The 15,278-nt window shown below is 36.3% G+C and overlaps 1 protein-coding gene across 2 annotated transcripts in view; it reads left to right on the top strand.

The window, feature by feature from the left end:
- Nucleotides 1-15,278, top strand: part of LOC138691194 (glucose dehydrogenase [FAD, quinone]-like) — a 177,845-nt gene that overhangs the window by 160,780 nt on the left and 1,787 nt on the right. For both annotated transcript variants that reach the window (XM_069812977.1, XM_069812976.1), the window contains exons 4-5: nucleotides 2,646-3,019; nucleotides 8,671-9,099. In XM_069812977.1, the coding sequence (XP_069669078.1) occupies nucleotides 2,646-3,019; nucleotides 8,671-9,099 (803 nt within the window). The remainder of the gene's footprint in view (nucleotides 1-2,645; nucleotides 3,020-8,670; nucleotides 9,100-15,278) is intronic.

Below are 15,278 nucleotides of genomic sequence, written 5' to 3'. Positions count from 1 at the left end.
AAAATGTGTACTTATGTTGAAGCAGGAGTTACAAATATTGGAACGGTTTAAAAAAGGTGAATAAATCAGAGCCATCCCTCAAGAATTTGACATTTCGATCGGAACAGTGCATGGCATAAAACAAGCTTCATCTAAATACGAGGCATTCTGTAGTGATTATAAGAAGCTTTGTTATTATCAGTTGATTGTAGGATGAAAACACAGCTTATTTTGTGTATTTCCTAAATTTAATCAAGAGGGATGATTTATGTTCTCTCTTGAAGGGTATACACCATTTTAAAATAATTTAATACACAAACACAACTAGTAAATGGAATGCTCAATAAGTTTTTGTGGCTTTATTCTCTTCGGCTCTAATCAACAATAACAAAAATGCAGGTTGCCAGGCGACGATAGAAAAGAAAAGATGAGAAAACAAATGAATGTGGTGTATAAACAATTGAATGCTCTTTCATATTCAAATATAAAAATATAGGGGTGCCATTTGAAATTTCAAAGTGGGAGTGGCTGGGTATGGGAGGTGAAATCTAAAATGCAATTAAGCCTTGTTTAAGACTTCCCCATTGATATCTAAATTTACGTGTTTTTTTTTTTTTTAAATTGAATTCAATTAATTAACTAGTTATTTAGAGTGGGAAGTTTTGAAATGAAAGCCCCGTATGTAGATACATTTAGAGAGTTTTTCCTCCAGAAGTTTGTTTTATGTTTCAAATGTATCACGTGTATTATACTTAATCACGAAGTTGTTTTGTTACATATTTTGCATATACTACAATATATTATTTATAAGTATGTACGTTAATTATTTATGTTTCGGTCCGCACGCCATAAAAAACATTGTACAGCCGTTATATTTACCAATGTCCGCAGTACTCCGTAGAAAGACAGCGTTCGTACCTCGTCTCGCACACGGACAATTGCTATGTCTATTTGTGGAGTTCCACTGTATGTAACAAAATTGACTTAATCTAAAGCTTATGGACACTTTTTCACTCGTTTATCACTAGTTAGGAACACAGTTATTGCACATGTGAAATCACTTCTTGGACACAATGAATTCAATCCAGTACATTTTTTGTCACCATTCTTTTTTAGGATGCGTTTAAGTGTACGGTAGGAAATCTCGTATTCTTGCGATGCTCTAAAACAGTTCATACCCTATATTATAATAAGTTTCATCGCAAGTTGAAGACTGTCCTCAAACCATTGACTTCTATCAGAGGATCTTACATAATGTTTATACATTCCCTGCAATAAAACAAAAAAGAAAACTCTTGCAACAAGTTGCCATCTTACCCCGAAAAAAAAGTGATCTTCCACAAGTATCGGGGTGAGATGCCTAGTGCTGTTACGTAACCTAAGATGGCGGAAAAAGGTCGTTGGTTGTTAACAATACAAGCTTTAGAACCTTTACGACAATATCCATTACAAAGGTTTGAGAGTTATTACGAATTCAAGGATGTATTAAAATTTTAACATACCTTTGGAATTATTTTATAGCAGAAAATTAGCTGTTTCCTTGCTTTTCTTCTTCTCACAACAAGAACACGAGGCAAAATCAGTTAGCTTCCACTCTACAGACATTCAACTGTCTCAGTGATCATGAAGACATGCGTGTGGCGTTCTCTCTTGGAAGAATGTGAAACTACAAAGAAATAAGCATCTTCCTCCGATAGTCATCTCGCCCCGATTCACTCCATACAGAACTAAGTATACTCAAAATTGATGTCACGATGGGAGAAATGTGTCGAGAAACTTGGTTCAATGTCGAAAAGTAGATGAAGCTTGAAGTTTTTTTTTGTGTGTGCATTAGTTTTTCTTATCCACTAAATATTTTGCAAAGAAAAATGTTTTGTGCGAGATCGTCCGTATTTGCTTGGTTTCCGCACAAAACCAAACCGCGGAAAATCTAAAATTCCATAGGCCTATTCATTATTCCCAACCTAACACAAATAACAATTTCCCTCTTCTCACCGCTTAAGTGACATATTGATTTTACTGCTTTAGGCTTTTAACATATTTTTAGAGACGTTCAATATAGTAATAATTATAAATTGGAAACTTACCACTGCAATTTCACCTAAATTACACTGTTAATTATTGTTTTTAAATATTTTCAAAAATTAAGTAAACTCTACAACTCCACTAAAGTTACTGCATTCGTGATGCAAGTAACATTAAGGAAGCTGTGAAAAAATCAACAAGATTCCAGACTCATAATAGACTGCGGGAAAAAAAAGACAGACGTATATCACGGCCTGCTGGAGTATAGTAAACATAGAAAACATTTTAAAGCAACAATGTTGAAGATAGATATTTTTGTTTTGCAAATTTGCCGTCATTGAATAGAAACCAAGATGGAGATTTCATTCCAACTAATTAGAAATTCCTCTTTCAGGCATGTAATAAACGATCTTCGCACAAAATAATGTACGATACACGAGCGGTATGTTTTCTTTCATTTCTCGGAAATTAAAAAAGCTCAACTACGTATCGCTTCTTCAAACTTTTCCTCCAAAATCGAAACTTCAACATACCGCTCTTGTAACGCATATTACTATTGCGTTACTTTCCGATCTACATCGCAAATTCCATTACTCGATAATATAATGGCGAAGGTAATGATGATTATAATAAATTTTCAGGCATGCAGGGAATGATGTACACACGACCTCACTACTCCATTCTCGACGAGTGGGGTAAGGATAACCCGGGTTGGAGTTACAAGGAAACCCTGCCCTACTTCATCAAGTCTGAAAACAACCTGAACCCAGAGTTGGTTGAACCCGAGTACCACGGATTCAGAGGACCACTGCCTGTACAGCAGTTTCCCTCCCGGCCGCACATTGCAGACGCTATGGTGCTGGCAGGGAAGCAGCTAGGATTCAACAACGGTGATCTGAACGGACACAATCAAACGGGAGTGGCCATTGCCCAGATGATGGTTTACGAGGGCTTGCGGGCCAGTACGGCAAGGATGTATCTTCGCCCGTACCTCAGTCAGAGAAAAAACTTAAAGGTAGTACACGGACAAGCATACATTAAGAAATACTGTACATTTCTCGATAGTCATGAGCAGCAAGTTTAATCGAACTTAAGTTGATTTTTCTACTTCTTTCACTACCTCGTTTAGCTCATAATCTTTTTTCCAGTTCTTCTTTTTCCCTACACTTGCCCCTCTTCCTGTTTTTTCACGTCTTCTTTTCATTCACTTCATTCTCTATCTTCTCTTTCACTTCCTCCAGGTACTCTTCTTTCCCTTTCTTCACTTCCCTTCTCTTCCTCCCATTCCTCCTCCTTAATATCCTTCCCTTTCTCCTCCTTCACTTCCTCTTTCATTTTCTTCCCTTTTCTCCTTTTTCACTTCCTCCCCTTTCTCCTTTTTCACTTCCTTCTCTTTCACTTTCTCCATTTTCAATTCCTCCCCATTTTCCTTTTTCACTTCCTTCTCTTTCTCCTTTTTCACTTCCTTCTCTTTCACTTCCTCCCTTTCCTCATTTTTTCATTTCCTCCCCTCTTTCCTTTTTTCACTTCCTCCTCTTTCTATTTTTTCACTTCCTCCCCTTTTCCCTTTTTCACTTCCTCCCCTTTCTCCTTCTTCACTTCCTTCTCTTTCACTTTCTCCCCTTCGTCATTTTTTCACTTCATCCACTTCCTCATTTTTTCACTTCCTCCCCTTTCTCCTTTTTCACTTCCTTCTCTTTCACTTCCTCCCCTTTTACCTTTTTTCACTTCCTCTTTCTCTTTTTTCACTTTCTCCCCTTTTCCCTTTTTTCACTTCCTCCCCTTTTTTATTTTTTCACTTCCTCCCCTTTCTCCTTTTTCACTTTCTTTTCTTTCACTTTCTCCCCTTTCACTTCCTCCCTTCCTAATTTTTTCACTTCCTCCCCTTTTTCCTTTTTTCACTTCCTCCCCTTTCTTCTCTTTCACTTCTTCCCTTTTTCCTCTTTCACTTTCTCTTACATGTCTTGTTTCACTTCCCCTCTTTCTTTTCTTTGATTTCTTCCTCTTTTTCGTCTTTCACTCCCTCCTCTTTTTCCATCTTTCACTTTCTCTTCTTTCACTTTCTTTTCTTTCTCTTCTTTCATCTCATTCATTTATTATATTCCATAGATCTTACATGAGCAATGAAGCTTTAAGATGTGGAACAAGTCAAAATTTTACAGTATTACAATTACAATTTTTTAAAATTTTTACAATATTTTACAATTTTTACAGTTCTACAATTTAGTAATTTACTACAATTTTTTTACAATTTTCTGCAATTATTTACAATATTTCGGCGAGATGTAGTGAGGTGAGGTGAGGTTCGAGGATTCGCTAAAAGATTACCCGACATTTGCCTTTTGGTTGGGGAAAACCTCGGAAAAAACCCAACCAGGTAATCAGATCAAAGGGGTGAAATGAAGTGATGCTGAGGACTCGCCACACACCATCCGTCTTCAGTCTCACGGCTAGGGAAAACCTCGGAAGAAACCATTCAATGAGGCCAAAGGGGGATCCAACCCAAGCCCGAACGCAGCTCCGGATCAGCAGCCCAGATTACCTCATTTCATCTAATATTATCTCATCGCCATCTTCTTTCTTCACCTCTATCTGTCACTTTTTCTTGTTCTGCTTGTGGGACATTCCACGTGAAATCGGACAACAAAATACCTTACAACTCTCTTATTCCTCGAAAAAAAAATGTGTGTATAGAGGGGTAGGAGATACTGTATTGTGTGAAGTCTGTTCTCGTTTAACTTCATTTGTTTTCTTGTTTTAATGAGTTAAATTTACCGTAACTCATTAAAAATCTCTAGTTTCAAAACGCATAAACTTGAAATAACTTATGATAGACATTCCAGCAAAAGGTCATATCATAACTGAGAGTAGGATTTTCGTAACTATTCATACACCGTATTTTATATTATTATTTAATAGGGGCATAAGTAGATATATCGATATTTGATAGACCTTCCCACGGAAAATAGTCACATAAAACTATCAACTGGTACTTCTCTCTCTGAAAAAAATTATATTAATTTTAATTTCGGTGTTGCATAAGAAGTGCTACTGAAAAAAAAAAATAATTTCGTTAAATTATATTAGCTGCGCCAAAGTCCTGTGTCGGGCGACGCGACGATGCGCGCTTGCTTCGCTTTGTACGCGTGACGTAAGCAAAAATGTTCCTGCATTGCTAGCAGAACGGCAGATGTGTGTACTGTACTTAAGGGCGAGTCCATCTGAAAACGGACGAAAAATTATGAAAATTTATCTAACAATTTGTAATTGTCATTATACAGGGACATCATTTAATTTTTACTTCAATTTTTATTGTACCTGAGTTTTTGAATGTACTCCACTCCCACCCCTTCTACTACCAATGAAGTTCAACCGTCCTCCACATAGATCCAAGATCGCATATACAGTCATAGTAGCCTTACGGTCATAATAAACAGTACGTTCCAAAAATATGTTCGACTTTTCCAGTGACGAAAGAGCTTCCAATAGTGAATCATTTTCTCGCAGGTACTGTCATCCATTTGCCTACGTCGCATCCCGGTTTCCTCCACCTGCTTCTATTCGCCTCTCTATAATGACTAGTGGCTGGGCTGTCTTAGCTTTTTTCTGAGGACATTAATTTCTGTTAGGAATTGGACGTCTACGTAATATTATACAACTGTTTAAAATAATTTAAATAAAAGGGCTTCGTTAAGTATTTAACTGTCACGTGATTTCCCCACTTTCTACAACCCTGCGACATAACAACTTGGACTGATAGTAGATAGCATGTCTGAGTAATTTTATCTTTTCGGATCGGGTAGAAGTGAAGATTGAATTTACAGTACGTAAGGTACTCTTTTATAGAGTAGTTATGAAATAACAGAATTATTTCAACATGAGTTACTAGTACGAAGGACGAAACTGGTAATTGGAATTAGGTACAATAGTCTATAGTGCGATAATATGCACATTAGAACTAAAGCCTGTATCGAAATGAATGGCCACCATTTTAAAAAATGTGTTTAAATATCCATATTATTATTATTTTTCAATTTAACTTCATTCTTTATATTGTACGCTAACGTGCTGTAGACAGTATGATATACACTGCATAATTACTATGTCCGCATGGAGAGCTCAGTTCGTGAGTAAAAAGACTCATTGTTAATACTGTACTGTATCTTGATTAAACAAAAACCTAATGAAAATTATCAAACTCAAAATTGCGATATTTCCTCGTTTACGTAAATGGATGAACTACTTTTCTTTCCTCCTATACCTAGTAAAGTGATTTGTTTGTGTTTTACGCCAGTATCATCGAACTCCAGTCGTGGAAGGGGGTAGCAAATGGTGTTTCCGGTTCTTAACTGTTGATTGAAAGGTATAGCCAGGTTAATATTAGAAATGTTAGTAAAAATAAAATGATGTCCCTGTACAATTAGAATAGAGAGAGATGTATGTTTATGCGAAATATGACATCCCTAAATCAAATTTCAATTCTAAAACGTTCGGCAGCTATGGCTGCATAAAGAACGTCATGTAGGCCTGCGGTACATTTGATAATTTTTATAAGAAAACTATTACACCTAGGAATGTCAATATTTCGCAAAAACATACATCTCCCTCTATTCTATAACAAATATAATGACAATTACAAATTGTTAGATAAACTTTCATAATTTTTCGTCCGTTTTTCCATGAACTCGCCCTTGAGTACAGTACACATACATCTGCCGTTCTGTTAGCAGTGAAGGAATATTTTTGCTTACGTCACATGTACAGAGCGAAGCGAGCGCGCACCGTCACCCGATTCGGAACTTTTTTTTAGTAGTTTGTTTTACGACGCTGTATCAACATCTCAGGTTATTTAGCGTTTGAATTATATGAAGGTGAGAATGACGGTGAAATGAGTCCGGGGTCCAGCACCGAAATTTACCCAGCATTTGCTCATATTGGGTTAAGGGAAAACCCCGGAAAAAACCTCAACCAGGTAACTTGCCCCAACCGGGAATAAAACCCGGGCCACCTGGTTTCGCGGCCAGACGCGCTAGCCGTTACTCCACAGGCGTGGACATTTGGAACTTGGCCGTAGCTAATATAATTTAACGAAATTATTTTTTGGGACAGAACTTCTTTATGCAATATCGAGATTGAAATTAATATAATTTCTTCAGAGAGGGAGAGAGAAATCAGCGGATATTTTTTATAACTATTTTCGTTCAGAAAGTCTATCAAATATCGATATAGCTATTTATGTCCCTGTTAAATATTAGTGTAAAATATGGTGTATGCATAGTTATGAAAATCGTATTCTCAGCTATAATATGAACTTTTGTTGGAATGTCTATCATAAGTCGTTGCAAGTTTATGCCCTTTGAAACTGAACATTTTTAAGGAATTACGATAAATTTAACGCATTAAGACAAGAAAACTAAGGAACTTATACGAAAACAGACTTCACACAATAAAGTCTCCCATATCCCTTTATACATTACCTTTCGTCTCGTTTCTCTTATCTATACTCTAACCACGACGTATATACCAGATCACTTATCTGTGGCGCGTTAAGTATATATACCTCTTCATAGAACATCTCGTTATTCATCATCTTTTACAGTATCCACCTCGCGACAATGGAATTCCCTGTCACAAAGTATTAGGGGCTGCAAGACAATAAACACTTTTAAAAACAGCTTAAAAGATAACCTTCTTAGCATTTCACTCCAATCATACTGACTTGAACTATCACTGTCTACATTGTTACTCCTTCCTTTAGACATGCATCCTGATAGTGCTGTATTTTCAAAATTGTCTCATAATAATCTCTTTCTATTATGTAACATTATTTGAAATATATTAACATTCTATGTATTGTAGCTTAATTCTGCTACATAGTTTGTATTTCAGTGTTTAATTAATAGTTCATAGTATTTTGTTGTTTAATTCTTAAGTAACTGTTGCATACATGTAGCTCTTATCTAAATCAAATTGTTGAATTCTTTGTAAGTTCATACATATGTATGTATACTTTTGCTGGTTGAGTGGAAGAGAAGGCCTTACGGCCTTAACTCTGCCAGCTAAAATAAATCATTATTATCATTATTACATTTATTTTTCGAAGAATTGGACAGTTGTAAATGTTTTTTGCTGTCCAATTTCACATGTAATGTCCCTTAAATTCTTACGTCCCCTCGTCGTTCTCTTATAATGTCATTGTTTCTGAACAGCTTTAATTCACTTTCCGTCTAAATTAAAAAAAAATCACAATAGAATTAAATATGTTTTCAAAGAAAGGAATCTGCTTACATAAACTTTTACTTAGGTCTATAATTGAATAAAAACACATGTATGGCTAAGATACTTCATTTAAAAAACAGCACAACAGGCGGGTATTGTTCATGTGAATACCATGCTAGCAGTTGAAACCGAGGTATGCAGGTTCAAGCACGGCCGAGAGTGGTAAAATTCTTAGCATAGTTTCTCCCTGGGAAAAAAGTAAAATTCTGTGTCTCGTTTCGTGAATTTATGTCACACAAATGAGACAGAACTGTATGCAAAATTTGCCAAGTCATTTCTCGAGCACGTTGAATTTCGACGCTCAATAACTTCTTCACTTAAAAGCGTCATTAAATAAAATACTTCTATTAGCACATATAGAAGAAAATGTTTTTGGAAATCTTTCAGGTTTTGATCAACTCCCACGTTACGAAGGTGTTGATGAACCCCGCCACGATGAAGGCTTCCGGGGTGCAGTATCTTGACAAGAAGGGCAACGTCCACACTGTGCAAGCTCGCAAGGAAGTCATTCTCTCGGCTGGGGCTGTGAATTCTCCCCAACTACTGCTGCTATCCGGTATTGGACCTTCAGCTGATCTGCAAGACGTCGGCATCAAACCCCTGTTGGACCTCCCTGGTGTCGGTCACAATCTGCATAACCACGCATCTGGTAGAGTACACTATTACATGAATGACCCTGGCACCCAAACCCTGACACTGGAAGCACTGGAGGAATTCGTGACCAACCGCACCGGTCCCCTGGCCAGCACTGGCCTCACACAAACTACCGTCGTCGCAGCATCTAAATACGCTAAGGATGGCGTGCCGGATCTGCAGGTATTGTGTTTATATTTTATTTGTAGCGGGAAGCGATATTATCGCTTCCAGGAGGAGGCTAATTAAGGAGTCTATTAAAGGAAGCCACTTTCAAACTCATAATTTAAAAAATTTGAAAACCAACTGCACTATTTAACAATACTGAAACACTACAGATGTTCATTGCAACCACTTAGGGAAATTGACTGACACTGAAAAAGTTATTTTTTCTTTGAATTGGTTATTTTACGGCGCTTTATCAATTCCTGTAGTTCTCTAGTGTCTGAGTGATATGAAGCGAGTGTCTAGGGTACAGAGGCGAAAGTTACCAGGATTTGCTTATAAAGGGTTGAAGGAAAACCTCGGAAAAAACTTCAACTAGGTAACTTGTCCCAACCAGGATATGAACCCGGGCTCCAGTGGCGTAGCCAGCTGGTGGGCCAGGTGGGCCCAGGCCCACCCAAAAAAATATGCGAATTTTTGCGTTTTTTATGGAAAATGCTCAAAATTAAAACTAAACCATGGATCCAGAGCAATAGTTACAGTCGATAGCATTAAGGTAAGAAGTCAAAAATGCGTTCATTTCTTCAGGAGCCAATTTAACTGTGTTGGGTTGGGCCTAAAAAATTGTCTGGCAGCGATAAAAAGGAGGAAGTCGTGGAGGCTATTGAATTGTTACATCAGCTAGAAACATTTGACACCTTATTTTATTTGGTGTGTTGAGTCGAAATTCTTGCTCTTTCAAATTAATTATTTATTTATTTATCTATTTATGTCCATCACAGGGCAAAGCCCCAATTACAATAGACAATACAGATAAAAAAACATAGAATTGAATACAACATGAAAAAAGAGGTAAAACAGATACAAGTGTAATTACAAATTAAAAATGGAAAAGAGAAGGAAAAAAACAAATAGATATACCACCTAAATAAAGACACAGATACAGATATAAATGAAAAACACCAAATAAAAACAAATCAAAAAGAGCCAAGTACAGACATCACAGCCAAAAATGCAACATGTAGGCATAGCTATAATTGGCAAATTGCAGAGCAAATACAACATCATGTTAATAAATTCAACGTACAGCACTACACAATAGGCCCAATAGGCTCAATTCATTTATTCAAAAAAACTCACCAACACAGAACATGTGTTTCAAGTAATGCTTTATATAACTTTTTCTTGTACATATTGTACGATAACGAAAAATCTAAATCCTCTTTATTTGATAGATGATTGTAAGTTCGAAGCATTAATAAAAGTGGAGACATTTTATGAGATAGTGTTTTTGTTGTTTTTAAATAAAAGAGAGATCGCTTTCCCAAATTTGATGTACCAATATTGAAACTAATTAGCTGTAGAAGATCAGGGTTGTCTATTAAACCATTTATGGTTTTGAACAAATACATTTGTTGTGCTCTTATCCTGCGACTACTGAGAGATGGTACATTAAATTCAACCAGCATGGATTCATAAGATTGGAATATGTTGTAACATGAATGTTTTTTCATATATAGCAGTTTTAGGATTTTATTCTGTACTCTCTCTAGAATGACCGAGTGCGAGTGATAGTGAGGGTTCCAAACTATAGATGCGTACTCTAATTTACTTCGTATTAAACTATTATAGCTATATTTTTAAGACAGTTTCAACATTCCTGAAATCTTTTGAGTTTCTGTAGATGAAACCTACCAGTTTGAAAGCTCTATTCGCAATTGCTTTTATATGTGTTAAAAAGGATAGGTCATGAGATATTACCACTCCTATCGGAAGCACCTCAATCTCCAAAAATGGATATTAGTGAATGTTCGTCCTTCATTAAGGCAATGATATAAACATTTTTAAAGCTCTGAAACGAAGAAAAATTTGACAATCATGTCAAGCACAAGGCTTTGTAATCTAGCAATTCTATCATTGAGAGGGAGTAAAGTTGGGATTTACTGAAGGACCCATCATCAGCGATCGAGAGATTCGTTGCTAGGAAATCTCGACGGCTCCAGTTCACCTTATGAAGCGTTTGTATAGGTATGCCTTGCATGATTCTTCTTCTTCTTCTTGATGTAGTTGTTAGTTCCAGGGAGTCGCTCCATCTTCTTTTAGGACGACCGGGACTCCCCTTGCCGACTGGTATGCCGTCTCTTACTATTCGAGTCATACGATCTTCAGGCATCCTTGATACGTGTGCTGCCCATTGTGATCTTCCTGTTTCTACCCATTCACCTATTTCTTGCATGATTGTTTATCATAATTTTGCATGTTATTAAATAAGACTTCCGAGAATGAGTTTCAAGAGAGTTGACGGCAGCGGCAGTGTCAGGAGATAGGTCAGGTACTTTCTAAACCCTGCATATCTGGCCCACCCAAAATAATTAGTCTGGCTACGCCACTGCCGGGCTCGCTCTTTTCTCGGTCAGGCAGGCTGTAAAAGTTCTTGATTCTGGTTTATGCATGCGGACAGCACTTTCCCCTCACTGATTTATATAAAATTATCGAACACCAACAGCACAGATATAACACGACGACAACACTTGGTAATATACTGCGTTTAAAAATACAACCTATCCCACCATAAAACATCATGGATTTCCACTACATTATTCTGGTGTTTCTCTTGGTATGTATATTCAATGCCCAGTCTTAGCTCTGTCAATCATATTAAACTTCCCATCAAAAGGATGGAAATTCCAACTCTATCAGATTCTGTGACATTTGTGGTTGATATATTAGCTGTGTAGAAACTTTCCTCCAAGTGCATAGATTTCTTTGCATTTTTTCTTGTTACTATTATTGCTTTATATCAGAATCTTCATTCATAATCTCTGAGCAGCGTTAATTTTCATCCAGTTATTCGAATTACTATACTTTATTTAATTACAAGTTAATCACGAAACTTTATTAATCAAATTCAAAATTGAACGCAGTTTTATTCATAAACCAATGGGGCCCAGTTACATTTGTTTTGTTTGCATTTATATCATGATCAGAGACCGGAAATTTGGCAGAATGCCTTTTTAAATGTGTTAAATCTATCTTCATTTTGAAAGTAAATCTGTACGAATTATACCTTTGTGATTGAAACGTCACAGTTTTATGTTGCACTTTTCTGCCTTTTTAAATATAAATGCCTAATTTACTAAATAAATGCTTTTTTGCCTTTATTTGATTATTTATCTATTATTTAGTAGTTTATTATTAAAAACTTCCTATATTTTAATTTATTTCTATAACGCTACAATGAAAGTGACTTCACCGAATGTATATTATTGTCTTTCACTCTGTTCATATTCTCTTTGAAACAATGAGTGCTGCCGTGTAAAAATTTATAACAGTAAGCGTTTTAATTATCGCCTGTGTTTATTTGACAAGGCAACAATGATTGCGGGTCTAACGTTATTTTTAACGGTCATTTTTCTTTCAGCTAAATATTTCATATCGCAACATATCAGTACAACCAAACACAAAAAATGCACTTTCCAAGGCTACTGGGAAGAATATTTCTTTGCTTCCAACAGTGATTGCAACATCAAGTCGACTTATGTAAAGCTATTCTTGCTGCCAAAATCCCTTTGTGGAAAGTGCAAGGTTGTGGGTCTAGTGCAAGGTTTTTGTAATTGCCTTTTATTGCGTATTTTAGCTATTTATAATGCCTTTTTGCCTGCCTATTTTAGTTATTTATAATGCCTTTTTGTCTGCCTATTTTAATGATTTATAATGCCTAAACTTCCGGTCTCTGATTTGATAACAGGTTTTCGATAACGTTGAAAACTCAGATTTTTGTTTATCGAATTTTACGGAAACTCGTATCTCTTACTATTTCGACACAGTCACGCCAGTTAAAAAGGAGGCGGGATAGCTCAGTTGATAGAACAAACTACCACAGATAAGGAGATTTTCCGATGCTCCTGGAAGTTTCAGCGAAACAGAAAGGGCAAGTAAATGTCTTCGGATTTTTCGAAGAAAGGCTTATATGCATCATTGGCTTTGTATCCTTTCCAATTTCTTATAATGAGGTTTCGGTATAAGGCACGTTAGTGAGTCTTTCATGTTATTGTGCAGATATCCAGAATTCAATAATATACATTTTTTGTGCTTATTTCATCTGTAGAATGGATATGGTACGAGGGACGTGGAAATAGTTTTATATCATGGTACCGTAAAGTGGGGATATTTCGGACGCAGGGGTAACATCGGACGGTAATTCAATTTATCATATTTTATGTTGGTAACACCAGTTCACCAATGGGTCTTTAAAAATGTGCAGAAACATACGAACATAGTAAAAAGCGCGGAAAAGATGCTAAGAACTGGTGTTACCAACATAAAATATGATAAATTGAATTACCGTCTGATGTTATCCCTGCGTCCGAAATATCCCCACTTTACGGTACCCTTAATGCAAGCGAATGGAAATAGTGGACATCAGATGGGAGCAATTCCGAAGCGAGTGAAGGAACTAAGATCTAAATCGAGGCTGACTAGAAGTAGAGTAACGCAAGTAGGAGATAGTTCAGGGAGCAGAGATGAAGGAAGAGGGGAAAACAAGGTGAAAAAACAGTATGACTTAAGGAACTGGTGTGGAGGGGAAATAAATCGTGAGAAAAGAAAACTAAGACCTAAAAAGTAGCAATGTGAAAAAGGGAGTAGTGAAAAGTGCAAATAATTAGAGATGTAGAGTGAGGGGAAATGTGTCATACAGGAGGGGGTTATAGTATATTTGGTATAATAATGGATTAGGAGTAAACTTGTGGAAGAACTGATGAAAGACAAGAAAAGACTAGTGGAAGAATTGATAATAATAAAAAATTAAAAATAAGTAATGTCCTAAATGAGTTGTACGAGAGGTGTGTAGAACGGTGAGTCGGCACTGTATAGGGGAGAGTTGGGTGTTATCGGACATCGGGTAATATCGGACAGTGCGTTTCTTTCATCTACCCCCAGATGGTAGTACCTGAATGACGTGGTTACGTTTCTGTATGCGACATCACAGAAACGTAACCATGTCATTCAGATACTATCATCTGGTGGTAGATGAAAGAAACGCACTGTCCGATATTACCCGATGTCCGATACTACCCAGCTCTCGCCTACTAATAAATGTGAAATACCGCCTCACCGAAAGTATATTGGTTAAAGACAAATATATACATATACGTAGACATATCATGGTACAGATGTCGAAACTTCATGTATTATCAATTGTTGATCTTTTCATGTTCCTGAGAATGAGGATTCCACACAAGGAACGTGGATGTATTTCATGCCACTATGAAGATTCCCAATTAAATTATCTAGTTTTTCACGCGCATAAAATTAACTGACATGAGTTTCTGGTTTTAGTTTAATTCCGAAGAAAGTCGTACTAATATTTTGTATCACTCTTAACAATCATGTTTTTTAAGCAGGTTTAATCCGCGAATTTCGGATCCAGTCATTAAACCATCAAGAACAATACAAAAATTCAGATAAAAACTACACAACTCAGCGTTTACAAATAATTTTATAATAATAATAATAATAATAATAATAATAATAATAATAATAATAATAATAATAATAATAATAACGATGATAATAATAATAATATTGATGATGATGATGATGATGGCTTTATTTAACCTGGCAGAGTTAAGGCCGTAAGGCCTTCTCTTACACTCAACCAAGATTAAAACTTGCTTACATAGTTAAACATACAACTGGATCGGAATTAAGTAATTACAGTACATACTGATGCGATTTAGGTACATAATGAGATCAAAAGAGGTAGTTACATAAAAATTTACCTTATAAAATAAAAATTAACATAGTGGAATACATATTAATGTTGTTAGAATCAAATACGAATCACACAAAAACAGAAGCCGATAATTCAATAAAAAATGTACACAGTATAAATAAAAATAAACACATTGAAATACATAATATTAATATTAGATTACGAGTAAGTAGGATTCACATAATTAAACCAGAAACCGACTATTAGTCGCATGAGAACTGGTTACCATAAATATATTTACAAATCTCATTCTAAATCAGGGCCGGGCTTGAGAGCGGCTCCATTAAGCCGGCCAGAGCTGCTCTCGCTCCGCAAGGCAAGCCGGAGCAGAACGCTCACGCAGTGGCGGACTGAAATTACAGCTACCTTCCCTGCATTAATATAACAAGAGCCACGGTTGTTCTAGTCATTCAGTCTGTCA

Source organism: Periplaneta americana, chromosome 16, assembly GCF_040183065.1.
Source record: "Periplaneta americana isolate PAMFEO1 chromosome 16, P.americana_PAMFEO1_priV1, whole genome shotgun sequence".
NCBI classification, from domain to species: domain Eukaryota; kingdom Metazoa; phylum Arthropoda; class Insecta; order Blattodea; family Blattidae; genus Periplaneta; species Periplaneta americana.
This window is presented reverse-complemented; position numbering and strand designations above follow the sequence as displayed.